This window comes from Acinonyx jubatus, chromosome A2 (genome assembly GCF_027475565.1).
Source record: "Acinonyx jubatus isolate Ajub_Pintada_27869175 chromosome A2, VMU_Ajub_asm_v1.0, whole genome shotgun sequence".
Taxonomy (NCBI): Eukaryota; Metazoa; Chordata; class Mammalia; order Carnivora; family Felidae; genus Acinonyx; species Acinonyx jubatus.
Window position 1 is genome coordinate 152786007 of NC_069383.1, and position 25096 is coordinate 152811102.

General features: G+C 57.0%; 1 protein-coding gene across 6 annotated transcripts in view; it reads left to right on the plus strand.

The window, feature by feature from the left end:
* Positions 1–660: 660 nt before the first annotated feature.
* The window catches only part of UNC13A (unc-13 homolog A), a 62090-nt gene continuing 37654 nt past the window's right edge, over positions 661–25096 (plus strand). For 2 of the 6 annotated variants that reach the window (XM_053219666.1, XM_053219665.1), the window contains exons 1-9: positions 671–886; positions 9976–10005; positions 10870–10969; positions 12862–12979; positions 14487–14610; positions 15213–15286; positions 17889–17943; positions 19840–19875; positions 22759–22966. In XM_053219666.1, the coding sequence (XP_053075641.1) occupies positions 865–886; positions 9976–10005; positions 10870–10969; positions 12862–12979; positions 14487–14610; positions 15213–15286; positions 17889–17943; positions 19840–19875; positions 22759–22966 (767 nt within the window). In that variant the 5' untranslated portion in view covers positions 671–864. Of the gene's footprint in view, positions 887–9975; positions 10006–10869; positions 10970–12861; positions 12980–14486; positions 14611–15212; positions 15287–17888; positions 17944–19839; positions 19876–22758; positions 22967–25096 lie in introns of all 6 variants that reach the window. The other 4 variants (XM_053219664.1, XM_053219667.1, XM_053219668.1 and 1 more) reach the window with 3 other exon arrangements.

The following is a 25096-nucleotide window of genomic DNA, read 5'->3' on the forward strand; positions in this document are numbered from 1 at the left end:
GGAACTGCCCAGCTAGATAAGTGGGGAGGGCGGGGAGCAGAGATGTGTTGGGGTCAGGGCTGAGCCAGGGGAAGAGTTGGGAGCTGGGGGAGTCCAGAAGGTAAGTAAAGGGCCAGTGTGGCGGAGTCAGTGAAGTCTTCCTGGAAGAGGGGATGTTCAATCTGGGCGTTGATGGATGAATAGGAGTTTGCCAGTTACACAAGGGAGTGAAGGACAGGATCCAGTCTGAGTGTATGCAAAGATCCACAGCCTGAATGACTTAAATAGTGAAACAGAGACTCAGAGGGAGATATAGACAGGGAGAGGCAGAGAGACTGAACAGAAAAAATGCTCAGAGGGAGACACATGACCGAGAGATGGGGAGACAAAAAGAGGAGCAGAGAGACACAGGGAGAGAAAGAAATAGAGAAGCCGGCAATGAGACAGACGTAGACAGAAACAGAGGAACAGAGATACTCAGGGAAAGCAGAGACAGCAAAGGACTCAAGAGACAGAGAGCCCACAAAGCGACTCCAGCAGAGACGAAAACACGCAGAGCCTGTAGGGAACCTGAATGGGGCTGCCCTGTGTCCCTCTGGTCTTGAAGCCCTGGGGACGGGGAGCCCCCACCCGGCTCCGGCCCTTTAAAGCTCCCCCAAGCCTGCAGCGCCCCCGCCCCATCAGGCGTCCCTGGGCTCCGCCCGCCAGCTCCACATCAGCACCACGTCAGGAGCTGTCCGCACCCCCGGTGCTGAACCAAGATGGCCGGCGGCGGAGGCCGGGCCCCGGCGTGAGCTGAGCGCGGGCTGCAGCCCCGGCCATGCCCCAGCCCAGTGGCCGCTAAGCAACACCTGACAGAGCCGGCCCGCCGGCGACCCCGGAGACATGTCTCTACTTTGCGTTGGAGGTAGGAGGCGAGGCTGCGAGGCTGGGGACCGGTGTGGACCCGGACCGGGCTCGGGGTCCGTGTGGATGCGGCTGGACTCCTGAGGGGGTGACCTGAGTACACGAGACTGGACTTTTGAGAGGGTGGCCCTTGTAGACGCGTCAGGGAGCCGGAGAGGGTGATCCAGGTAGAGGTAGCTGCGTTCTCAGAGGGTCCTAGTGGCCGCTGCTGGGGGTCGTACGGACATGGCTGAATGCGGAGGCCCGCGTGGACGCCAGCCGGGATCCGGGGCTCTATCTGGAGACAGTCTAGATGGGGAGTCTATGTAGACCAGGTTACTAAGTGTGGAAGGGGCTGGGCTGGGTAGTTCGAATGAATCCTGTAGGGTACTTGGAGGGAGTCTTGCGCCGGTGGGCTGGGCTGTGGGTTCTCAGGGACGTGGGCTGGGCTCGGAATTCGAAAAGGAGTGCAGAGGGGAGGGGTCTCCAAGCCTTGAGCATGTAAGATTTGGGTAAGGGGGCTTGCCCAGGCGACCTCTAGGAATCCCTCAGCTTTGGGTGTGAAGAGGCCGGGGTCGGGGCTAGGGAGACCCTTCCGTAGGTCCTGAGAGGCTTGTGATTGGTGTCTGGGGACACATTTCCCCGCTAACTCTTTGGACTCTCCAGTGGGGGCTGGGGGAATCGCCTGAGGGTCTCCCCACTCCCTGCCCCCTCCAGCACTCCAGAACGCCTAACCGGCTTCCCCCGTTGGAAGCTGACCCCTTGAGGGTGCAGTGCCGGCCTGCACCCCTCCCGACATCCTCACCTCACCCACTTTGCGCCGAATGGAGGGAGGGAGAAGTGGGGTGGAGCTATTTTGGGGCTCGAACGCCATCTGCACGGAGGCCCACGCCCAGGCCCACGCTCTGCGTTGGGGTGGGGAAGGAAGGAAAGAGACACAGGAGGGGCATGATCGCTGTCCCCCACTTCTGAGGTTGGGGTAGGGGTGAAGAGAGCCCACCAGGACTCAGGCATCCCGGGCATTCCTGCTGAGAACTCAAGCTCTGGGAGACCTTGGATGGTGGGGTTGGTGGTGAACAGGGGCTCAAGGCTTATAGAGGTCTCCACCTTGGGTTTCAAGGACTGGGGTCCATCTCCCTCACTCACACCTACTCCCTCCAAGAAGGCTGAGGTCTCGGAAGAAGTGTGTTGGTGAGGCCTGAGATGTTAGGCTTTGGGAGATCTTAGACAGCGGGGAGTGTGGTGTGTGTGTGTGTGAGAGAGAGAGAGAGAGAGAGAGAGCGAGAGAGAGCGAGCGCTGAACCCGGTCTCCACCTGGACCCCAGTGAACAGGCCCAGAGCCGGGAACCGCCCCCGTCGCCCCTCCCCCTTCTTCCCCTCCCCCTCCGTCGCTCCATTCACAAACCCTGCCCCGCCCGCCTGCTCCCTGCCGCGGCGGCTTCCAGAGTGCTGTGGCGCGGGGCTGGGCAGGCGTGGACGCGGGTGTTCTTAAAGGGACAAGGACCTCCTTTCCCTGAGCTCGTTCCCTGCCGTGGCTGATGGTGGCCCAAGGGCCCATAAGATTGAAAGCCAACTACCCCCTGGCCTATAGAGTTAGGGGAGTGGGGAAGTGGAGGAGACCCCCTGACTCTGACTAAAGGAAAGGCGGAGGTGAACGTCCAAACCCCTATTGGCCTCTCCCCCTCCTCTAAGTTGCCCAGCAGTGGGGCCAGGGGGGGCTGGCACTGGAGGAGGGGGCCACTTGGTGTGTTATTCCTGATTCTCTCTGCTCCCTGCCTCACATCCTCCAAGTTGGCTTCCTCTGGAAGGTTTGCCTAGTTGTGGGGGGGGGGGGGAGGGGGGGAATCTCACCCTTGACTCTGACGCAAACTGGAGGCTGGACTGTGGGGGTGGTGTGAAGAGGGATGAGGCTTCCAGAAACGGAGGCCTGGGGGAAGAATTGTGTTGGATGATTCTGTGGAACTTACAGGAAGGGAATCACCAGTAGAGTGGAGGGGTGTTGCTGGGAGGGGCAAGGCTCAGGGTGGGGTGGGGAGTAAAACCCTGAGATGTATGGGGAATGGAATAACGCAGAGGGGGAGGCCAGGAGGAGTGGAGAGGGGTGAAATGCTGGGAGGGGTGGGAGTGATGCCCGCTGGGGCTGAGGGGGTCAATGAAAAGGGAGAGGGGGCAAGGCAGCAGTGGAGCTGGGCTGGGAGGGCTTCCCATGGGTTTGAACTCATCCTTGGAGTTGAGGAAATAGCTGTACCCCCAACCGGGAGCCCACTCATGTTTGCCCATATCTATACACACACGCACTGGAACGTTCATACACAGACTCAGCCTGTGTGGACAGAAATGCCCAGGACCCACCAAGATTCCACGAAGACCACCTATGAATGCACACTCACTCGTGGACACGTGTGCACATTCATGTGTGTGTGTGTGAACACACATATGTATATGGACACAGCCACTCTGCCATGTACACATGGTCCTCAAAATACAGGCATGTGTGTCCACACGCATGTATGCACACACGGATGTATCCAAACATGTGTGATGCGTGTTCACAATATCCATGTCACATAGAGGTCAACCCATGCCCTGACACACAGGTCTGTACCTACGTATACCTGTTAGGGCCCCAATCCCAAGAAACACACACATGTACACATACCAAGGCCACATGCATGATGACGCTTGTCTGGACATTCAAAGCAGCCCCTTTGAACAGACGAATAATGATTCACAAAATACACACTTATATGTGGACACACAAGTAAGCAAATGCACATTCCATATAACAGTGTAACACACACACACACACACACACACACACACACACCACAACATAGGTTTCTAATTAACACATCACCTGCAAGCCCGCAGATACCTAAACTCACACATACCAGCATTTCGCCCATACAGTCACACTGCACTTCCTGACATGCATGTGCACATCATCACCTGCATTCAGGTGGTACACATAAGCACGTGTCCCTCCACGCATACACGTACACCCATGTACGCACGCCTGCCTTCCCTAGTAACATGAGCAAATGCACATGCAAACACACACAAATGTAAACTCTTGCATACTTATCTGACACCAACATACAGGAGATCATCTTGTTCAGGTCTTGCCTTTGCCCCCCCTCATTTCTTTATCTATCTATATGGAGTCCCACTGCTGCCCCAACCCCATCCACTTGGTAGGGCTTGGCAGAGTCCTGTGTCTGCAAAGGAACCTTGCTCCTTCACGAATTCATTCATATATTTATTCAGCAAGCATTTGTTGAACACCTACTATATGGTAGGCACCGTTCCTGGAGACCCAGCACTATTCCTGGCCTCAGGCTGGTGCGGTCAGAGTGGGAGGGAAAGGGAAGGGCTGAGGGAGGCAGGGAAGGTAGGATCCAGAGCTCTCTCCCTTTAGGAAGCATGCTTTTACCTCCCCCCGCCCCTTGACCCTCAACATTCGCCTGGGTCTCAGAAGATGAGGGGGAGCTAAGCAGGAGGGACATGGTGCTCTAGGTGGAAGGAATAGCACGTGCAAAATCATGGTGGTGGGGATTCCGTTCTAGACCTTCTTATGTGCCTTACAGCATTTGGCCAGGCCACTCAAAGGTTTTAAAGTCTCCAGAAATATTTGGTGAATGCATATTGCATACAATTAGCAAATGTGTACATGGGTGAGTTTGCCTCAAAACTAATAATATCAACAATAAGCCCCGTTTATCCGGCATTCTGTAAGTACGGTGCTGAGGACTTTTATGCCCATTGCCCTCTTTAATCCTTACAGACATCCATTTTACAGATAAGGAAAACTGAGTCTCAGGGAGGTTCGACAACTTGCTTAGTGCCACAGAGTTAGAGATGTAGCTGTCTGACTCCACAGCCTACTGGGAATTCAGGGTGAAGGTTGAACCTCTTCTTGGAAGAAGACTAACCCTCCCTTTCATGGGGTGAGAGTCTGTCCTGGGATCACCGTCTTCCTTCACTCACTCAATAAAGAGACATGTCATTATCTCCCCCATTCATTGTGGCCTCTCCCTCTGCTTCTCTCCCAGGAAGCCCTCACAAACCCCTCTTCCCCTGGCTGCCCTATTTCTGATGACCACCTAGCCAGGGGAGGTTGCCTCTGAGTCTTTGCTCTCACTGTAATCATAGGATGCCCTCCAGCGTTGGCTCTGATTCATCTTCAGGGATGCAGTCTTAGTCCCTCTCCTAACCCGTGCCTCACTTTCCTCCCACATACAATGGGCTTACTCTGTGAGTGCCAACCGGGACATCCCTAGTCCAACAGGCCTAGGTTTGAACCCTTAAATCCACTGCTTCCTGGCAAGTCCTGTATCCTCTTCATTCCTCAGCGCGCCCATCTGTAGAATGGGCACACTAATCGCACCCACTGCCTAGGTTTGCTAGAACTCTCCAGTGAGATGAGGCCCACAGAGCCCTTGGCATGCTGCCTGGCCTGTGGAAAAGTTCCGTAAGTGTGAGCCAATGACAGGAAAAATCAATGATGGTGTTTTTATTAATGGGGACTAAAAGCCTTCGGGAAAGAGGTCCGTGGGTGTAGGACGTTTCCTGAGAGCTCACTGCGTTCTCAGGCCTGAGGAGGGCTCAGTAGTACACAGGAGGTAAAAAAGGCGTGCCAAGTTCATTGGAGGTAAACCAGGGAAAGGGGTTCAGCACCCTGGACAGAGCAGGGACCGAGCGTGCCACACCGCGGACGGCGCCCAGGGGGCAGATCTCACTACAGGGCTGCTGGAGGAGGAAATTATGTCATTGTTTCACTGAACACTATTTGATGAGCACCTACTATATGTCAGGCCTAGTTCTAAGTGGCAGTGGGTAAAAAACACAGAAATCTCTGTCGAGGTTCTTGGTGTGTTTGTTTTTTTACACTGAAATCCCTACCTGGGCTCTGGCTTATTTCCGTTAATGGAAGGTAGGAGTCCTCTCTCCCAGATGAAAGCCGGTGGGGCCAGTGTCCTTATCACAAAACTCATATAGGCCGTTGGCATCACGTATAAAACCGCCAAATATCTCAAGATCCATTTCTAAATCCTTTATGCCTCCCTTCCCTCCTACTCCATCTTGTAGTGTTTGCCAACACCCAGTGAGCATGTTCTGAAGGGAGCTTCCTGATGCTTCCCTTGATGGTTGGGGTCCAACGCTTCCCCCGCCCCCACCCCAGGCCTGGCAAGTCAAGGAGGAGGTGCCCCTCAATTCCAGGGTTGTCCAGACCAGGGGCACACTTAGAATCCAACCAAATAATACAAATAGTAATGATGCTGGTGAGAGTAATAATAAAAACAGTAGCAATGGCAGTATAATAATGCCGATTCTAATAATGACTAAAAAGAAAGGGGAGCAGGAGGAGGAGGGAGAAAGAGGGGAGGAGGAAGGGGAGAAGGCCCTACTTCGCTCCATTTCCTAGATGCAGAGCCTGGCGGCGCCTATGGAAGTCCTGAAGCCTGAGCCCCTGTGCCTACCTTCCCGGGTTCTGCCCTGGCCAGCATCTGCCTGTGTAACCACATTAATCAGTCAGGGCTGATGGGGTCCCCAAGGGCCGCGCAGGCTGCTGACCGTCGTGACACGGTGTCTCCCCAGCCTCCTGTCAGAGGGGCCAGCAGTGTGCACCTCCCCCAGCCGTCACTCCCAGCTGTCGCGTCGCCCACGCCCTCTGTGCTCACTTTATAAATAGCCTTGTGCGTGTGACCAGGAGCTTGCGGGGAGGGGTGGCGCTTCCGCCCCGCTGACCCCGATACTGCAGCGAGGGGGGCTGGGAGGGAGTGGCCGGGCAGAGACGTGATGACAACGGTGGTGAAGGCGACAGTGACTGGGACCGTTTACTGAGGGGGAAGACAGAAGGACCTAGACTTGGTTCCTGTCCTGAGACCCCTCCCTCCCTTTGAGGCCTCTCCTCCTCTGAGCCCCTCCCCTGATGACATCGCTTCTCTGCCTTCCTGAGTCCCCCTTCCCCACCAAGACCTTCCTCCAGCTCTCGAGCTTCCTTTCCTAGTCCTCTCTCCTGCACCCCTCACCCTATACCCCATGCCCCCCTGAGTCCTTCTCCCCACTCTGAGCCCCTTCCTTGATTCCCCCCCCCAACGTTTCTTTCTGAGCCCCGCCCCCGAATCTCCCCCTCCTGCCTCAGTTCTCAGTAAGGAATATACAGTGATGTCCTCATCCTGGACCCACTCAAGGGTCCTGGAAGCCAGAGCCTGGCCACAGCTTTCGGGGCTAGAGCCTTCTAGCAATCAGTCCACTGCTGGTGGGCCCCAACTGAGCTCATCACCCTCTGGCCCAAGGGTGAAGCGCTGGCCCTCCTGAGGCTTAAGGAGGAAGAAAGTGGGTACTCTGAGGGAGAGGGGACAAGACAGACAGAGAGTCAGATGGGGGAGAAGGGGAGGAAGAGAAACAGAATCAGGAGAATGGAGACAGGGAGAGTCACCCCATCCCCACCCAGGAGGAGAGGATGAAGGACAAACTTTGGGTGACTGGCCTCCTCATTGAGCTCTGTCCCTGGTGAGGGGACCCAGAGCGGGATCTGCGGGCCAGGCCAGGCTAGACACCAATCAGCCCCTCAGATCCCCCTCCAACCCTCTCTCCCCACTCTGCCTCTCCTTTTCTCTGGCCCTCCCTAGTGGACATTTGTGCGTCTCCCTCTTTCTGCGTCTCTGTCTCTGACTCTCATGACTTGTTATCTACCCCCCTTCCTCCTCTCCTTTTCTTCCTTCCGCCAGACTGATCCCTCTGTGCGTGCCCCTTTCTCAGCCTCTGTGTCCCTCTCCGTCCTTCCTCCCTGCCTGGCCCCTGCCTCTGCACCATCACTGCTCCACCCTTCCCAATCAACAGGAGTGCAAGCAGGGGGTCCCCTAGGAAGGACACCTGCGGCTCCTGCTCTGGGTCCCTTTTTACAGACCAGGGCAGAGCTCAGAGACCTCAAAGAGGGCACCCTCCTAAGGGTCCCTGAGCTTCACTCAGCCCCAGGGGTGAGGAGCTGGGTGATTGAGCTCCCTGTGGGCTGAGTGGGGCTGAGGGTACAAGAAGGGGGCAGTGGGACAGGAGCTGAGCATGTACTCAAGAGAGGGGCCTTTGCCCATGCCGTTACGTGTCTTGAATGGGAAGGTGAGGAAGACAGGACACGGTGACTGATTTGGGGTGTGGGGCAAAGAGAGACAGAGACGCAGGGATAAAATACAGCAGGAGACAGAGAGACAGAGAGAAAGCCAGATCTAGAAAACCAGAAAGAGAGAGATGCAGTAAGCCCAGAGAAGGGGGTTCACCTGCCCGGGTTCACACAGCACCATAGGCTGAACCTGACTCCACCTGACTCCGTGCTGAACCAGTGCTCGCCTCTCCCAAGGTCCAGCCGAGGGCTCCTTCCGCGCTTCAACCTGCCAAACCCAAACCCAGGGGTGTTGAGTACAATGCACAGCCCATCTGCATTTCAAGTTTGGTGGGGGTTGGGCAGTAGTATAGGAAGGTGATCATTCTCCCTCCTGCTCTGCGACTCCGGGGGGTTCGCTGTGCTTCTGGACGTCAATCCCCCCCACCCCCACGGCCCCCACCCCACCCCCACCCTTGATGGGAATTCTCCCTTCATTGGTATCTTTTGGGCGCTTTTGCAAGACAGAAATTCAAGCGATGTGGACAGAGATATGACCCCAAGATGGGAGGCCATGGCATTTGCCCACAAAAGGGCTGAACTTGGCTCTCAGAATAAAAGAAAGAGTAGCAGCCCGCGCAACTTTGTTTCTAGGAATTTATCCTCCGACTCGCTTGCACAAACTCTTCAGTCCGTCCCGAGAGACAGCAAATTTCTACAGAGGGTGTCGAACGCTGCCATTGGCGTAGGAAGTAAAATAACGCACACGTGCACACGGCTGCTGGATCACAGACTGTGTGCCTGTAGCCCTGGAAGGAACCGGTAGTGTTGACTGCACAAGGCGGGGACTGTGGGGCCTGGTGTGGGAAGAGCCTTGTTCTCGTCGCGTACCAATCTCTGGGGCGCCTTGGATTTTGCAAAATGTGCGTGTGTTGCCCGTGGGAACCACAACGTACATCGAAAAGGAACAAGGGGAAAGGATGGTGGAAAACAGGCGGAAGGGCTCAGTGGGGAAGCAGGGTTTGGGTGGAGATACAGAGTGGGTGGCGGGGAAGGATGTCGGGGGCAGCTGCAGGGTGTGGGAGATGTTGAATGTAAGTTCTGTATCCCGTGAGAAGACCCAGGGAAGGGTGGCACTGCTTTGACTCCCTTGGGACTGTGGGGTTACGTGAAACCCGGAGAGACTGGACCACCTGGGACCCGACACATATTTGGGTTTCGCGTTTCATCGGCGGGTTGGGCTGGACAAGCCGTAACAACCTCCCAGCGGGGGTTCGGATGTCTCTCTGTGCGCTAGGGAGCCAGGTCTCGGGGCGGTTCTGTGCGACATCACCCAGTCCCGTTTGAACATGAGACCTCAACCCCGGGGCGGAGCATTTGGTAGGACAGACTGAGCTGGATAATTGGGGGAGAAGCCTCACTGGCCTGACAGGAGGATGGGGGTCACTGGAGATCGCCTTTCTCCTCTCTCCCCACCTCTCTTCCTCCCTAACTGGTCTCTCACTGCTGCAATCCTGGAGGGCTTCCTGTGGGAGGCCTCTCCTGTGCCCTGCCCAGCTCCTTCTTTTGAATCCTGTTCAATTGTGGGGAAAGGCACAGCCAGAGGTGGGAGAGCTCTGGGGGGCAGTTTGATGGGGAGGGAAAGGGGGCAGAAACTGCTCCCAGGGTCCAAATTTCCTTCAACCCTGAGGTCTGCCTGTGCTCATCTGTCTGATGGCTTCTCTCTCTCCCTCTCATCCCTGCCTCCCTCCTCTCCTTCCTGTTTCTCCTCTTCTTGTCTCTGTCTCTGATTTCATCTCTCTCTCTCTCTCTCTCTCTCTCTCGTTTTTGTTTTCTGTTTGATCTCTCCATTGGTCCCTTTTGTTTTCTGTCTCTGCCTTTCTTTGTCTCTCTGTTTCTGCGTCCCTGTCCTCTCTGCCTGTCTTGTTCTATTTCCATCTTGGTGTCTTTGTCTCTCTCTTCTCCCCACCTCTCTCCCCATCTCCTTTCCCTATCTCTGTCTCTCTCCACAGTCAAAAAAGCCAAGTTTGATGGTGCCCAAGGTAAGTGGCCTCTATTCCTGCCCTGTCCTGTGTCGTCTGTCTGTGTCTTGGAGACATAGGGGAGGGGGTTGGAGCCAGTGACAGGGGACTTGGGCTGCCTGTCTGCTGAGCATCACAGAGTGTCAGACCTGGCTTGTGATCCCAGAGTCTCCCCAGCCATCCCCTGGAGAATCCAGTGGAGGTGGGGCTCACCCTGAGCCAACAGCCCTTCCCAGGATCCTAAGACACAGGCTGGGACTCCTAGATCAGGCTATAGGTGGGAAAAGTGAGGCTCGGAGAGGCGAAGGGAATTTCTTGTTGTCATTTAAACAAAATATTTTTTAATGTTTACTTATTTCTGAGACCGAGAGACACAGAGCATGAGCGGGGGAGGGGCAGAGAGAGAGGGAGACACAGAATCCGAAGCAGGCTCCGGGCTCCGAGCTGTCAGCCCAGAGCCCGACGCGGGGCTCGAACCCACAAACTGTGAGATCATGACCCGAGCCGAAGTCGATCGCTCAACTGACTGAGCCACCCAGGCACCCCTTACTGCCATTTTTGTTCCCCTCTCCAGGGCCTCAGTCCTCCCATCTGAAAAACCAAAGCTATTGAACATAGTCATTTCTAAGCAGCTAGACTAGGCACCCCCAGATCCCACAAGGCCCTTCCCTTATGCTCTGAGGGACTGGGGTGGGGGAGGGGCTCTGGGGGTCAGCCTGGGCTGTAGGCACAGAAACAGCTCCGTCTATTGGACCTGGTTATTAGACCGTGGCCCCCAAGCACACGGAGACCCCGGGGGGTTATAAGAGGGTTGTCTAGAGCTTGGGGGAAGGGGCATGGGGACTCCCTGGGCCCCTGTGCTGACCCCTGCTCTCACCACTGCAGAGAAATTCAACACGTATGTGACCCTGAAGGTGCAAAATGTCAAGAGCACGACCATCGCGGTGCGGGGCAGCCAGCCCAGCTGGGAACAGGATTTCATGTTGTGAGTCTGCAGTGACCGAGTTAGCAGGGCCTGTCGCCTGGCTGGCTGGTCCCACGGAGCGAGCCGGACACCCGGGTGTTGTCTGGGACTGCGCTCCCTCCTCCCGCGGCCCCGCGGCCAGCCATCGGCTTTGCCTCTTGATCTCCGATCCCCGTGGCCGCCAGCCAAGTGCCCGCTGCCCGCCGGCCTCCGCCCCTGGCCTCCTGCTGCTGCCCGCCTCCTGCCTCCCGGCAACCTGTTCTCCTCCAGGCTGCCAGGGGGACATTTTTAAAACTGCAAATCACATCCTGTCACCCTCTAAACTTGCCCATGGCTCGTGGTTTGTGAACCTCAGAACAAAACCCACACTCTTCTCCCGAGCACCCCCCTTTCCAGGCCCGGCCCCTGTGATCTCCTGCCAGCATCTGCCTCCATCTCTTCTGGCTCAGCTTGTTCCTGCCCCAGGGCCTTTGCACTTGCTCTTCTCTCCTCTCCTCCACCGCCCCCACCGGACCTGGCAGGCTCCATCTTGTCCTTTGGGTCTCACCAGTGTCACCTCCTCAGGGAAGCCCTCCCTGACCACAGCCCCAAGCCTTCAATTGGAGGGCAGTTTCAGGTCTAGCCACCAAGTGTTATTTTAGTCATTTGTGTGATTTCTTTTCCTTTTTAAAAATTTTTTTAATGTTTATTTATTCTTGAGAGAGAGAGAGACAGAGACAGAGACAGAGACAGAGCCTGAGTGGGGGAGGGGCAGAGAACGAGGAAGACACTGAATCCGAAACAGGCTCCAGGCTCTGAGTTGTCAGCACAGAGCCTGACACGGGGCTTGAACCCACAAACTATGAGATCATGGCCTGAGCCAAAGTCGGACGCTCAACCGACTGAGCCACCCAGGCGCCCGTATGACACCCCATCTTCTCTGATGATGACCAACAAAATACCAGGCCCCCTTCTAAGGCTTTGATTAAATCAACTCCCCCCCCCCGCCACACGCACACACACACACACACACACACACACATACACACACAAGCCTGGGAGGGAGGGCGCCATTTCAATCCTCATTTTACAGATGAGGCAGAGGCTGGAGAGGCAAAGCCACCTGTTCAGTATCACACAGCTCATACCTGGCAGAGCTGGGATTTGGACCCAGGCAGCCCTCAACCCCCCGAGCAGAGCCTGACTGGGGACGAGCAGTGGTGGAGGCCATGAGAGAACCCAGAGTTGGGACCCTGGAGCAGAGGAATTTGAGGAAAGAGTGGGAGTTGCAGGTTCCAGGGAAGATGTGGAAGAGGAGAGACAGTGTGGTCCCCAACCCCCTGGAAACCAGTCACTGAACGACCAGGTCACAGATACACCAAAGGAGAACAGTCCTCGAGACAAATCTCCGGTGGATTGGTAAATTCAGTGAAGGGGGACATTCCCCAAGGTTTTCCTCCCAATCTGCCTATTTCCAGGGTGGGTCCTGCGAGAAAAGTGCCTAGAGGTGGTATCATTCACATTCTCAGGGTTGTCCCCATATGATTGGATGGAGGTGACATTGTGAAGGAGGGAGGCATCCTGAATGCCCTTATCCTGGGGTAATAGGGAGCCACAGTGTTTGAGCCTCTTCCTCCCTTAGCCAGTATCTCTGGGCCTGAGGGCTCCAGGAAGAGCCAAGGGAGTTGGGGGCTCAGGAGAGGTGATACCTTCCCGGGTTCTGCTGTGATACCCTGAGCATGTAACTTAACCCCTTGGCCTCAGTTTCCCCTCTGTAAAACAAGGATTACTGTGTTACCTTCCTGGTGGGCCTCATCCAGGCCTGGGGTTGAATTCCAGTTGGCTGTGTGTCCTAAGACAAGGCAGGTGGATGGACTTTTCTGAGACTTCACCCCTTACCCCTACCCCTTCACGCCCCTCCCCTCTCTCCACAGTGAGATTAACCGCCTGGATTTGGGGTTGACGGTAGAGGTGTGGAACAAGGGTCTCATCTGGGACACAATGGTGGGCACCGTGTGGATTCCCCTGCGGACCATCCGCCAGTCCAACGAAGTGAGTGGTGGGTCAAGGGTTGGGGAAGAGTGCCTTGGAGGGGCCCAGAGGCCAGTGGCCTAAACACGATGGACGCGTATCTCCGCCCGCCCACAACGTTTGTGATGGTGACTCCAAAGTCACTAGGGTCTAAACTTCCATCTTGTTGCTCTGCCTTTCTCCCTGTGCAACCAGGGACGGCTGCTGGAGGATCTCCATTATGTCTGCTTTGCTATCAAGGGAAGAAAAGGTGGCCAGGGAGGGGGCTCACCCTCTTGGTTAAGGGCCTCATCTGGAAGAGGCTCACCGCACTTCACTCATAGCCTATAGGCTAGAACTTAGTCGTGCGGACCCTTAGCGGCAAGGGAGTCTGGGAAATGTAGTCTTAAGCTACATAGCCCGTGGCCCTGCTGAAGATGTATTCCGATGGAAGAGAGAGAAGGGACACATTGTGGGTAATGAGCACTTTGTGCAGGGGGAAGGCTGCACCAGCCCCGGAGGCGGTAGACCATAAGCTTGGCCTCCTCCCTGGCCCCCTGGCCTTAAGCCTCACTCCTTCCCCTCAGCCCCTTCATGCTGAACCCAGGGGGATCTTACCACCCTGGGACCTTTTCTTGCCATCTCTGCCCATCTCCTTTGGGAGGCCTTCTTTTTTTTTTTCTTTTTAACGCTTATTCATTTTTAAAAAACAGCGCACGAGCAGGGGAGGGGCAGAGAGAGAGGGAGACACAGAATCCGAAGCAGGTCCCGGGCTCTGAGCTGTCAGCACAGAGCCCGACATGGGGCTCGAACCCACAAACCGTGAGATCATGACCGGAGCTGAAGTCGGACGTTTAACCGACTGAGCCACCCAGGCGCCCCAGGCACTGGGAGGCCTTCTTGATGGCACTTGCCTACATTGCCAGCCTCAGCTCCCCCCACACCCCAACCTCCACCCTTTATAGGCCCCAAAGATGGCCTCTGAACCTTTGCACGTGCTGTTCCCTGGGCTTCAAGTATCCTCTCCATCACCCTCTAAGCCCAGCTCCGATGTGCTCTCCTCCAGGAAGTCTTCCCTAACTTCCCTCGGGATGCCCCTGCCCCCTCCCTTCCTCTGGCTTTGCCCTTGACTCTCTGGGCTGGAGGTGCCTGTGCCTGGCTCTGTCTCCTGTGAGGGCGGGTCTGGTTTGTTCGCTTGGGGTGGGGGTTCTCCCCTGGCTGGGCTTCAGGGCTTTTATTCGAAGCGGGGGCCACATACGCCTCATCAGAGATGAGGAATAGCGACGCGAGCTTCAGACCCCCGCTACCTGGCCCCACAGGGCCTTCTCTCTGCGTCCTTGACCTACCGCGTGGCCCTGGACTGGGACCTTCTCTCTCAGTCTCAGTTGCCTCATCTGTAAAGTGGGGCACGACCCTTGCTCTCGGGGTAAGAGTGAGGTGAGGTGAAGGGGATCTTCTGTGAGACTAGGGGGCCCACTGGCCGGCGTGCGGCAGATCCCTGCTCCACCCTGTGTCACTTTGGGCCCTGTCACCCCATCCCAACCCCCAGGAGGGCCCTGGAGAGTGGCTAACACTGGACTCTCAGGTCATCATGGCGGACAGCGAGATCTGCGGCACCAAGGACCCCACCTTCCACCGCATCCTCCTTGACACCCGCTTCGAGCTGCCTTTAGGTGAGTGTGGGGGGGCACAGGACCCTCCTCGGGCCCAGGAGAATGGCCAGGCCTGGGTGGCTTCAGGCCGCCCTTCGTTCTGAAGATAAAGTTTCCTCTCTCCAGAAGAGAGAGTTTCGCAGGTGCAGCGAGGCAGCGGGCCATGTGTCTGCCGTGCGCAGAGCACGTCCCAGGCCCTCTAGGTCACCAGCAGGCCGCCAGTTGCTTCTTGACCCATGGGGCTTGGGTCTGAGCTGTCCTGGGCTGGTCCTTGGTGAGCTGGGGATACGAGGAGAGACAGAGGCAGAGAGACGTGTGGAGATAAACAGAGACAGAGACACAGAGAAGCCCCTCTTGCTTTCTTGGACCCAGCTCAGTCATCTCCGTACCATCTTTCCGAGGACCCGTGGCTCCCCCACCCTTGTGACGCCACGAGCTTCTCCTCGGCCACCCACCGTTCATTCCCAAGGCGGCCTGGGGCGGGGAGGGATGGGAGCTCGCCCTGTTCTCCCTTCCTCTTCCTCCACCCCCTTGAGACCAGCCCCTAGGCCTGCAGGGTGCACTGGGTGAAGGCTGAGGGGCAGGGCGGGCTTCCAGACTCACAGCCGGGGCTCCGCTTCCAGACATCCCTGAGGAGGAAGCGCGCTACTGGGCCAAGAAGCTGGAGCAGCTGAACGCCATGCGGGACCAGGATGAGGTGAGCGTTGGAGGGGGCGGGGCGGGGGGAGGACTCCGTTCTTCTTGTGTCTGTCTCTCTGTCTCCCCACGTCCTCGTCTCTCTCCACTGGTCTCCCCATGTCTGTGTCCCTAACTGAACTAAATCGGCGATTCGTTTGGTCCCGTCTCAAAGCAAGGATGGCATTGAGGGGCATACAGTCCCCCAACGACCAACTGATTTCAATCGGCTCAAGTCCTGCCCTTGCCAGACGCCCTCGAGGAGACACAGGGGCCCTGCGGCAGTTCGTACCTCCGCTTTCCGCCCCACACCCCTCAACTCCTTGGGTCACCCGTTCGGACTTTCTTCAAAGTCCTCCTTCCCCTACTAGCTCTGGCCTCTGGACCCGTGTTGTTTCTTTAGTTTTTAATTTAAAAGATTTTTTTGAAAGCTTATGTATTTTGAGAGAGAGAGAGTAGGGGAGGGGCAGAGAGAGAGTAGGGAAGGGGCAGAGAGAGAGAGTAGGGGAGCGGCAGAGAGAGAGAGTAGGGAAAGGGCAGAGAGAGAGGGAGAGAGTAGGGGAGGGGCAGAGAGAGAGGGTAGGGAAGGGGCAGAGAGAGTAGGGGAGGGGCAGAGAGAGAGTAGGGAAGGGGCAGAGAGAGAGAGTAGGGGAGGGGCAGAGAGAGAGTAGTGGAGGGGCAGAGAGAGAGAGTAGGGGAGGGGCAGAGAGAGAGAGAGTAGGGAAAGGGCAGAGAGAGAGGGAGAGAGTAGGGGAGGGGCAGAGAGGGAGAGAGAGAGTAGGGGAGGGGCAGAGAGAGAGTAGTGGAGGGGCAGAGAGAGAGGGAGAGAGTAGGGGAGGGGCAGAGAGAGAGTAGGGAAGGTGCAGAGAGAGAGTAGGGGAGGGGCAGAGAGGGAGAGAGAGAGTAGGGGAGGGGCAGAGAGAGAGAGTAGGGAAGGGGCAGAGAGAGTAGGGGAGGGGCAGAGAGAGAGTAGCGGAGGGGCAGAGAGAGAGTAGGGAAGGGGCAGAGAGAGAGGGAGAGAGTAGGGGAGGGGCAGAGAGAGAGGGAGAGAGTAGGGAAGGGGCAGAGAGAGAGGGAGAGAGTAGGGGAGGGGCAGAGAGAGAGGGAGAGAGTAGGGAAGGGGCAGAGAGAGAGTAGGGGAGGGGCAGAGAGTAGGGGAGGGGCAGAGAGGGAGAGAGAGAGAGAGAGTAGGGAAGGGGCAGAGAGAGAGGGAGAGAGTAGGGAAGGGGCAGAGAGAGAGGGAGAGAGTAGGGGAGGGGCAGAGAGAGAGAGTAGGGGAAGGGCAGAGAGAGAGTAGGGAAGGGGCAGAGAGAGAGAGTAGGGGAGGGGCAGAGAGTAGGGGAGGGGCAGAGAGAGAGAGTAGGGGAGGGGCAGAGAGTAGGGGAGGGGCAGAGAGAGAGAGTAGGGGAGGGGCAGAGAGTAGGCAAGGGGCAGAGAGAGTAGGGGAGGGGCAGAGAGACAGAGCGTAGGGGAGGGGCAGAGAGAGAGAGAGTAGGGAAGGGGCAGAGAGAGAGAGTAGGGGAGGGGCAGAGAGTAGGGGAGGGGCAGAGAGAGTAGGGGAGGGGCAGAGAGTAGGGGAGGGGCAGAGAGAGAGTAGGGGAGGGGCAGAGAGTAGGGGAGGGGCAGAGAGAGAGAGAGAGTAGGGGAGGGGCAGAGAGGGAGAGAGAGAGAGAGTAGGGAAGGGGCAGAGAGAGAGGGAGAGAGTAGGGGAGGGGCAGAGAGAGAGTAGGGGAGGGGCAGAGAAAGAGAGTAGGGGAGGGGCAGAGAGTAGGGGAGGGGCAGAGAGAGTAGGGGAGGGGCAGAGAGTAGGGGAGGGGCAGAGAGAGAGAGTAGGGGAGGGGCAGAGAGTAGGGGAGGGGCAGAGAGAGTAGGGGAGGGGCAGAGAGTAGGGGAGGGGCAGAGAGAGAGTAGGGGAGGGGCAGAGAGAGAGAGTAGGGAAGGGGCAGAGAGAGAGAGCGTAGGGGAGGAGCAGAGAGAGAGAGAGAGAGAGAGATGGAGACTCCCAAGCAGGTTCTGCACTGTCAGCGCAGAGTCCGACGCGGGGCTCGATCTCACAAACCGCGAGATCGCGACCTGAGCCGAAGCCCGACGCGTGCCCGTCAGAGCCACCCAGGCGCCCCTGCCCCCCTGTTCTTCTGTGACGTTCCCCGTCTTCTTCGTGGCTCTGCGTCATCACCGCGCAAAGAGCCACTGAGGTCCAGAAGAACAGCCTTCCGAAGGCGAAGGCGAGGAAGAAACCGCAGGCAAGACCAGAGCTCTGTCCCGCGGGAGGTGGAGCCCAAACGGGCAACACTCACAAGTTAACCGTCTTTGTCCAGCCTCGCGTCTCGTCTTCTTCTTTATTCCGCTCCCTGCCTCGGTTGCCCCCACGTCTATTTGTTCCTTTCTCTCATCCGTGTTTCTTTTTGCTCTCGCGTCTCTGTTTCTCGCTCTGTGTGTGTGTGTGTGTGTGTGTGTGTGTGTGTGTGTCTTTCTCTGTGGACATCTGTATCCTCCTCCTGCAGATGGAGGGGATTTGGGAAGCCGCGGGCGGGGGTCAGAATGGAACAGAGCAGAGGGCCATCTGGGTCCCCTGGCTCCTGTCCCTTCCTGAGAGGCACCCTCTCTCCTTCCCTCCCTCTCAGTATTCGTTCCAAGATGAACCAGACAAGCCTCTCCCCGTCCCCAGCAACCAGTGTTGTAAGTATCTCTCGAGTCCTCCCTGGGCATCAGCTGAACCCTCGTCCCTCCCCGACCCGGGGCTGTCCTGCATCACGGGCCACTCCCCTCCAGAGGACAGGTCCTAAGAAGGCACGATGCCTGCTCACGGTGCAGTGGAAAGAAAAGACCTGGGACCCGAATGCGAGTCCTGCCTTGCTGTGTGGTCGCAGGCCTGCCGGTGTCCCCCTCGGATCCACGGAGCCCCTCTCTGTGAAAGAGGGCGTGACAGTGCCTCCAACCCTGAGGCCTGTTGGAAGGACGCAGAGGAGTCCTTCTAGAGACTTGAAAAACCCTTGGCAGACCCTTTCGTGTCACTCGCCGGACCCTGGATGAGGGCCTATAACTCGTTGAACAAACCTCCGCGGGGCTCACGCAGACCTCCCCCGCCCCCACCCCAGCAGCCCACAGTCAGACGGTGTAGACAGACAACCCTGTTAACACAGGGCGCACGAACGATGGATGAAGGCTTTTTCACTCGCCCATTTTCTGAGGCAGAGAAACCGAGGCCCAGGAGGAGACGCCGCTTGCCCAAGGCCACACACCCAGCCGGAGGCAGAGCTAGGACTTGAGCTCAGGTCTGCGGGGCTCCCAAGTTTGCTTCTCTTTCCACTGCACCGCATCTGTTGATGGCAATGACAGTCCCGTGCCTCTGACCGCTGCCCCTCCGTCGAGGCTGAAGTCTGCAGGGGGGTTTATCCTCCTTGGCCTTACGGAGACTCAGAGGCACCCAGGCCGGTCGTGCTTGGGCCAAGGAGATGTCTCTCTCCTAAAAGTGCCCTCCGAGTCCTCTGGAGCGGGGAGAAAGGGACAAATCATGCAGTCTCAGGGCAGAACCCCACCCGTGGCACTTTGGCCCCCCCCCACCTTTCAACCTCTTTCTCCTTCTCCATCCTGCTCCCCCTTCCCCCTTTCGCCCCCCCCAGTCTCCCCTGTATGCGTTGTCGACCCCCCATATGCCCAGGATGGTAACCACAAAGTGGAGGGGCTGGGGGGGGCTGCACTTGGGGGACCTCATTTCTTGGGGCTGCTATCGAGAAACCCTTTGACTTCCCTACCTGGGGAGGGGTCATCACCGCCCTGAGGAAATTACAACCCCCCACCCTGGTGGCGAACGGGATCACTGAAGGGGTGGGGTGGGGACAGCATCAGGCAGGAGCAGACAGGTGACTCCTGGACAGGTGGACTGAAGGAAGGGGTGGGTTCAGTTTGGGAACGGAGACTTCCCTTACCCCTCAGCCTTTACCTCCAAGTTCTCTTGGGAACAGTTTGTCGCCTCCGTTTCACGGAGGAGGCAGCCAGGTGTCAGGACTCTGGCCCGAGGCATTTTTCCCAAGATGCCCGGGGTGGGGGTGGGGGGGGCGCTGGGGTTGAGGGGATGGGGGGAAATGTGGTTCTCTCCCCGGTCCTGATGCTCAGAAGCTGTGTGACTTTAGGCTGCTCACTCTACCTCTCTGAGCCCTATGCCTTCACCTGTCAAACGAACAGAATTATTAAACCCCACCCAATGGCGGGTGGGGGTGGTGGTGGTATTTCGAAGTGTAGGATTTCCAGTCCAGGGTTTCTTTCCTTGTTTGCCGGAAGGGGGAGGGCAGGGGTGATAAAACCCTGGGCCCGAATGTCCCCTTGATTACTTCCTGGCTGAGCCTGTGGCCTCTTTGAAGGATGCGGTTACCCCACCTTGATGACCGAAGGCAGCACAAATGTCAGGGGGGCTAGAGTGATATTCTGAGGAGACGCTCGGGGCAGGAGGGGATCGAGGTCCTGGGGTGGGAGGAGGAGAAGGGGAAAATGAGGAGGATGGGGGAGTCCCCCTCCCCGTGCCACCCCCCCCCCCCGCCTGCTCCTTTTTATTATCTCTGCCCCTTCTCTTTGTAGGCAACTGGAATTATTTTGGCTGGGGTGAACAGCAGAGTAAGTACTCAGCTTGATGTTCTGGGAGGCCATGGGGAAGTGGGGGCCTTGGCAACCCTGAGGCCCCCCTGCCCGACCGCCAGGGAATCAGGGAGCCGGTGGCTGGGGGGCCTGAGGACTGATAAGACCCCGCCTGTGCCCTCCTGTCCCTGACCATTAAGGTCTGTCTCGAGGGTCCTGCTCTGCTCGCTCGGGAGCGGGCACCATTACCGGGGTGGAGGGATTCCGCCGGGAGGGGTGGGCATTTCGACCAGAGACCTGTCTGTCTCCAGCTGGGCACTGTGACCCCTTCCCCCCTGTTCCCCGTGTATAACGTCATCTCCTCTCCTGTGACTCCTTCCTGTCTTTTGTCTCCCCACCTTCCTCCTCCGCCGGGAAATGGGCCCCAGTGTCACTCAGAGGGGGGTAGGTATGGGGGGAGAGGGTCTTTGAGAGAGCAGCCGGGCAGGGAAACCCGGGCACGGATCACTCCAGAGACCTCAGCTCCCAAAGCCCCCTGCCATCTTCCTCCAATTTAACCCCCGGGGGAAGGAGACCAGCCCTCCCCTCCCCCAACAACTGGGTGCTCATTTATCTCCCCAAGGAATAGCTCCCTTTCCTCCGTGTCTTGCCCCTTCCAGAAAAATCCAGGCTTATGGCCTGAACGTGAATCTCCCTCCTTCCCTTTACCCCACCAACTAGGAACGCCTCCACCAGTGCCCACAACCTGACGGCCAGACCCCGCTTCCCCCTTCCCTCCGGGACCAGGGGAAATGTTTACTGCTACTTTGATCCGGAACAATTTGTCAAAAACCCATTTAGCCAGAAAAGCCATTCGGCAAGCAAGAGGGCCCGGTACCAACCAGTTTGCCACAGACAAACGGCACGGTCAACAAACAGAGATATTTTTGGTTAAAACCAACGTGGCGAAAGCTGATCGCTGGGTCAAGAAGCACAAAGACAGTCGGGCCAGTGGGTTGAAACACAAGTGGCTGAAAATGCCTCTCTGGGCAAGCAGGCAATTCGGTCAAAAACCATGTGGGAGGAAGCGGAGTCAGGGTGGAAACAAAACAAAACAAAACCAAAAAACCCAAACCGATAGAAAGCAATTTGCCCCCCAAAACTGGACAATGTGTCTGGAAAAAAAACAAACAAACAAAAACCGTTCGCCGACTACACCCGCAGCGTCAGGCAGTTTGGCTGGGAGCATCTTGGCCTGGTCCAGGACAGTTGGGCAGAAAGGATGCCGGTTTGGTTAGAGGCTCTACACCCAGAAAACTGGGTAGCGAACAAATTGGTCAAAGGAACAATTCGGTAACGTTGACAACTCATCCAGAATTCCACGGGGACACTCTGTCCGGATTTCAGATCCCCGGCCTCAGGCCTCCGTGGCCTCACAGTTATACCCTGATGCGTGTAGACCTGAGCCGTGGAAATTCACATCTGCCTCTGCCTAAAATGCCGGCACTGATGGCACCCAGCACATCAGATGGTGGCCGCTTACGACAGGGACAGGATAAAAAGCTCGTAGGTCACAGTGGCCCGAGTCAGATGAGAAACCAGGAGGCCAGAGTGACCTTGAGGAGGCTGGCTTTGCTCGCTGAGAATGAATTCAAGGTTTCTCCAAAGGCAAACTAACTTAGGGAATGAATCCAAATAGGTTTTTACATGAAGGATGAACTTGATTTTTTTTAACGTTTGTTTATTATTGAGAGACAGAGAGAGACAGAGCACGAGCAGAGGAGGGGCCGAGAGATGGGGAGACACAGAATCCGAAGCAGGCTCCAGGCTCTGAGCTGTCAGCACAGAGCCCGATGCGGGGCTCGAACCCACGCACCGTGAGATCATGACCTGAGCCACCCAGGCGCCCCCCCCCCCCACCGTTCACCCCATTAAAAAAAAATGGACCTATTTGTCAAATACATAGAAACAGACACGATTAGCTGGGGGGGGGGGGGCGGGAAATTAGGAGATTAAAACAATAAGGCGAGAAAAATACACACACATCCGGAACATGAGCAAAGAAACCTAAAGGCATTAAAGGGCAAATCACCCCCCTTGGCATTTAATACCACTGGTCAATTCATGCCCTGGGCCACCTAATCTGGGCCTTCATTTCTTTTCTCTTGCAGCCCATTTGTTTTCCAGGGTTGCCTTTTAAATAAATTGAGTCTCTACTGTCCTAACCACAATCTCACATCCTTCGACGCTGTTCTTTTTTTTTTTTTTATCAAAGAAAACAAACCAAACTAAAATGCCCTTTAATGCTTATAAAACACTTGAAGTTCAGCACTCTGCCCTGTTCCATTCGGCCGTAGATTCTGGGTACAAAATGGTCTTGCCTAAGAATCTAAGAATCTGACCTAAGAATCTAATCCTTTGCGAGGCCTATAGTATCGTCAGCCCCCATGGAACCCCATCCTCGGACATCGAGAAATCTCTGAGGGTTAAAGGAAATTTCTACTCCAACCTTGTCCCCCTGATCTCCCTCTGAACGTCCCCCTGAGTATTTGTGTGACTTCTCTTACGGGAAGCTCACTGCCTGATGGAAAAACTCATCGTGCTTTCAGAAAGCCTGGACTTTAGCCAAGTCCGTGCTCACGCTTGAGCCGAAGGACACCCTCCAATTTGCCCCTGTCCCCCCCACATTATAGGACCTACATTGGACCCCAGACTAGGAGTCCAGTCTGACTGGCAAAGCAGGGTTTTCACCTCCCTTATCCTGCAGCCTCTGCTTCTGTTAACGTGACCCGAGATCCTGGATTCATTCTGGCAAAGATCCCTCTTCTTGGGTTAGCAGACAGCGAAGACTCCCTAAGTCTGAGAGACTGTGTTGGCCTCCATTGGACGCCCTCTCTCTCCCTCCCCTCCTCACCCTCTTCCCTCACCTCCTCTCTCTTCCAGATGATGACCCTGACAGTGCGGTGGACGATCGCGACAGCGACTATCGCAGCGAGACAAGCAACAGCATTCCGCCACCCTATTACACCACATCCCAACCCAATGCCTCAGTCCACCAGTATTCTGTCCGTCCACCCCCCCTGGGCTCCCGGGAATCTTACAGTGACTCCGTGCACAGTTATGAGGAGTTCTCCGAGCCGCGGGCCCTCAGGTAGCCACGGTGTTCGAGAAGGGGATCCGTGTGCGTGCCTGTGCGTGTATCTGGCTCTGGGTCCCAGAGTGGAGACAGGAGTAGAGGACCTGGGGGAGCTGGGTGTGGAGGTCAGCGGGTCCAGGAAAGCAGCATTCTTATAGGTAGTAGGGCCCTTTCTTTACGCTTAACCTTGTAAGAAAATCTCACGAACTTGGTCAAAGGGGGTGTGCTTTGGCTGACGCAGGGGAGCGGAGTCAGGAGGCCACCCCCCCCCCCCCGAGCGGTGCCCCTGAGATGTGGGGGTGCCTGGGCGCTCCCTTTAAGGGCGCTGGTGATTTTGGAAAGAGTCTCCCAGCAAGCGGCCGGCTGGTGGTCCTGGCGTGGTCCTGCCCTGATGGCCCGACTCTGTTTCTGACTGGCAGGCTCGGGCACAGTCCCTTGGGAGCTGCCCCTGCGCGCTCCGGCCTCTACCGCTACCCCCTCGAAAGTCGGCTGGCCCTAGACCTGTCCGACAGGCGGGCCACGCCACTGCCCGGTGCGGGGCGCTGGTCTCCAAGCTTGTGAGGCTGAGAGTCGTGCCTGCCGCCGTCCTTCCGCGCCGACCCGATCACCCAGCCCTGGTTGCCAAACAAAACTGCGACGCACGGGGTATTAAACGGATCGCACGTTTGTAAAGCGCCTAGAGGGGCGTCTGAACGTGCCACGTAGTGACTGTTGTGTCGACAGCACAAACGATACCGTTTGGAGCTAACTGGGTGCCCCGTGGGTGCCCAGTGATTTTGGGTTGTGGGTCTTTTTCCGAACTACCTGCTCTCCCCAGAATACGGTTCCCCCATTCAAGCCTCACTCCCATTCATTTGCATACCCAAGCTGGCTCAGGCTGAAGCTATTGTGGGAACAAAGTTTCAACCTGTCGGCAACAGCTGAGAGGAGAGTCAGAGACCAAATATTAGTGAAAAGGAAAGGTCTGCCCTTGGAGAAAGAGAGTCGGGGGAGCGGCCATAGCATCCTACCCAGAGAAAATGCCAGAAAGGGTTGGCTGGGAGAAGTCTGTCTACCGTGAGCATTCCTGGGGCAGGATGGGGGGGGGGGGAGTCGGGGAAAGAGGAACCCTCTCCTCTTGTGCTTTGGTCAGGCTACACAGGAGTGAGGGGAGACCCTCCAGAAGCAGGGGGGAGGAGAGGATGTAGAGGTAGAAACAGCTTGCATTCCCCTGAGAGTGACTCAAGCCACGCTCCCTGGCCATCCTGGCCGTGCTGCCTGGTGCTGGATGATCCGAGAGGCTGGGGACACCGAGCCGGACCCAGACATTCCATCCCACAAGCCAGGGCTTGGCTGGAAGGAGGGGCAGGGCGGGACACTCTAGCAGTGGGGAAGGGCAGGGAGGACTTCCCGGAGGAAGGTGCCTGGCAGATAGCCCCAGAAGGATAAATGAGAAGTCCGAGGGAGAGAATTTCAGGCAGAGGAAACAGCTCAGCCACAGGCTGGAGATCAGGTCCCAGATCATGATCAGGAAGGCCCTTGGGTGGCCAACTCAGGGGCGTGGGAGCCAGGGGAAGCATCTGAGGGGGGTGAGAGCTGTGTTAAGACTCAGTACGTCAGAGCCAGGATGGGAGGATGGCCCCAAAGACGAGCCTGGGGCAACTTAGGCGGCACCTCAGGTCGTAGGTGGACACATCCAGGCCTATGCTGGGATTCCAGTCCTGGGCTGCCGCCCTCCCCAGGGACCCCAGAATGTGCCGGGATGGACTTCAGGGTTATTCATCAGCAGAGGGAGCTTGAAGTCCTTTCCAGCCAAGTAATACTTGCTGATCCCTCACCTGTCCCCTGCCATCTACAAGGTGGGCCACTAAAAAGCAATCAACTAAATGCATAAACTAGCAACCAATGGCGAGAGGGAGAGACCCCCGTTTTGGCCCCTACAGCATCCCTGGAGCTGGCTGGGGAGGGGGGTCCCGGTTCTTGAGAGCAGAGGAAGTATTTAAGACAAGGAATGATGTTTGTTGAGTGACTGAGTGAATGATTAGAAGGGGGACGAGTGGTGGCCCATGCGTCATGCTGCCTGCCCTCAACCAGGGCTAGGTGTTCCTTCCTAGTCATATCCAGCATGACCCGGGGCGCACCTAAGGACCCGACTTGGCGGGAGGG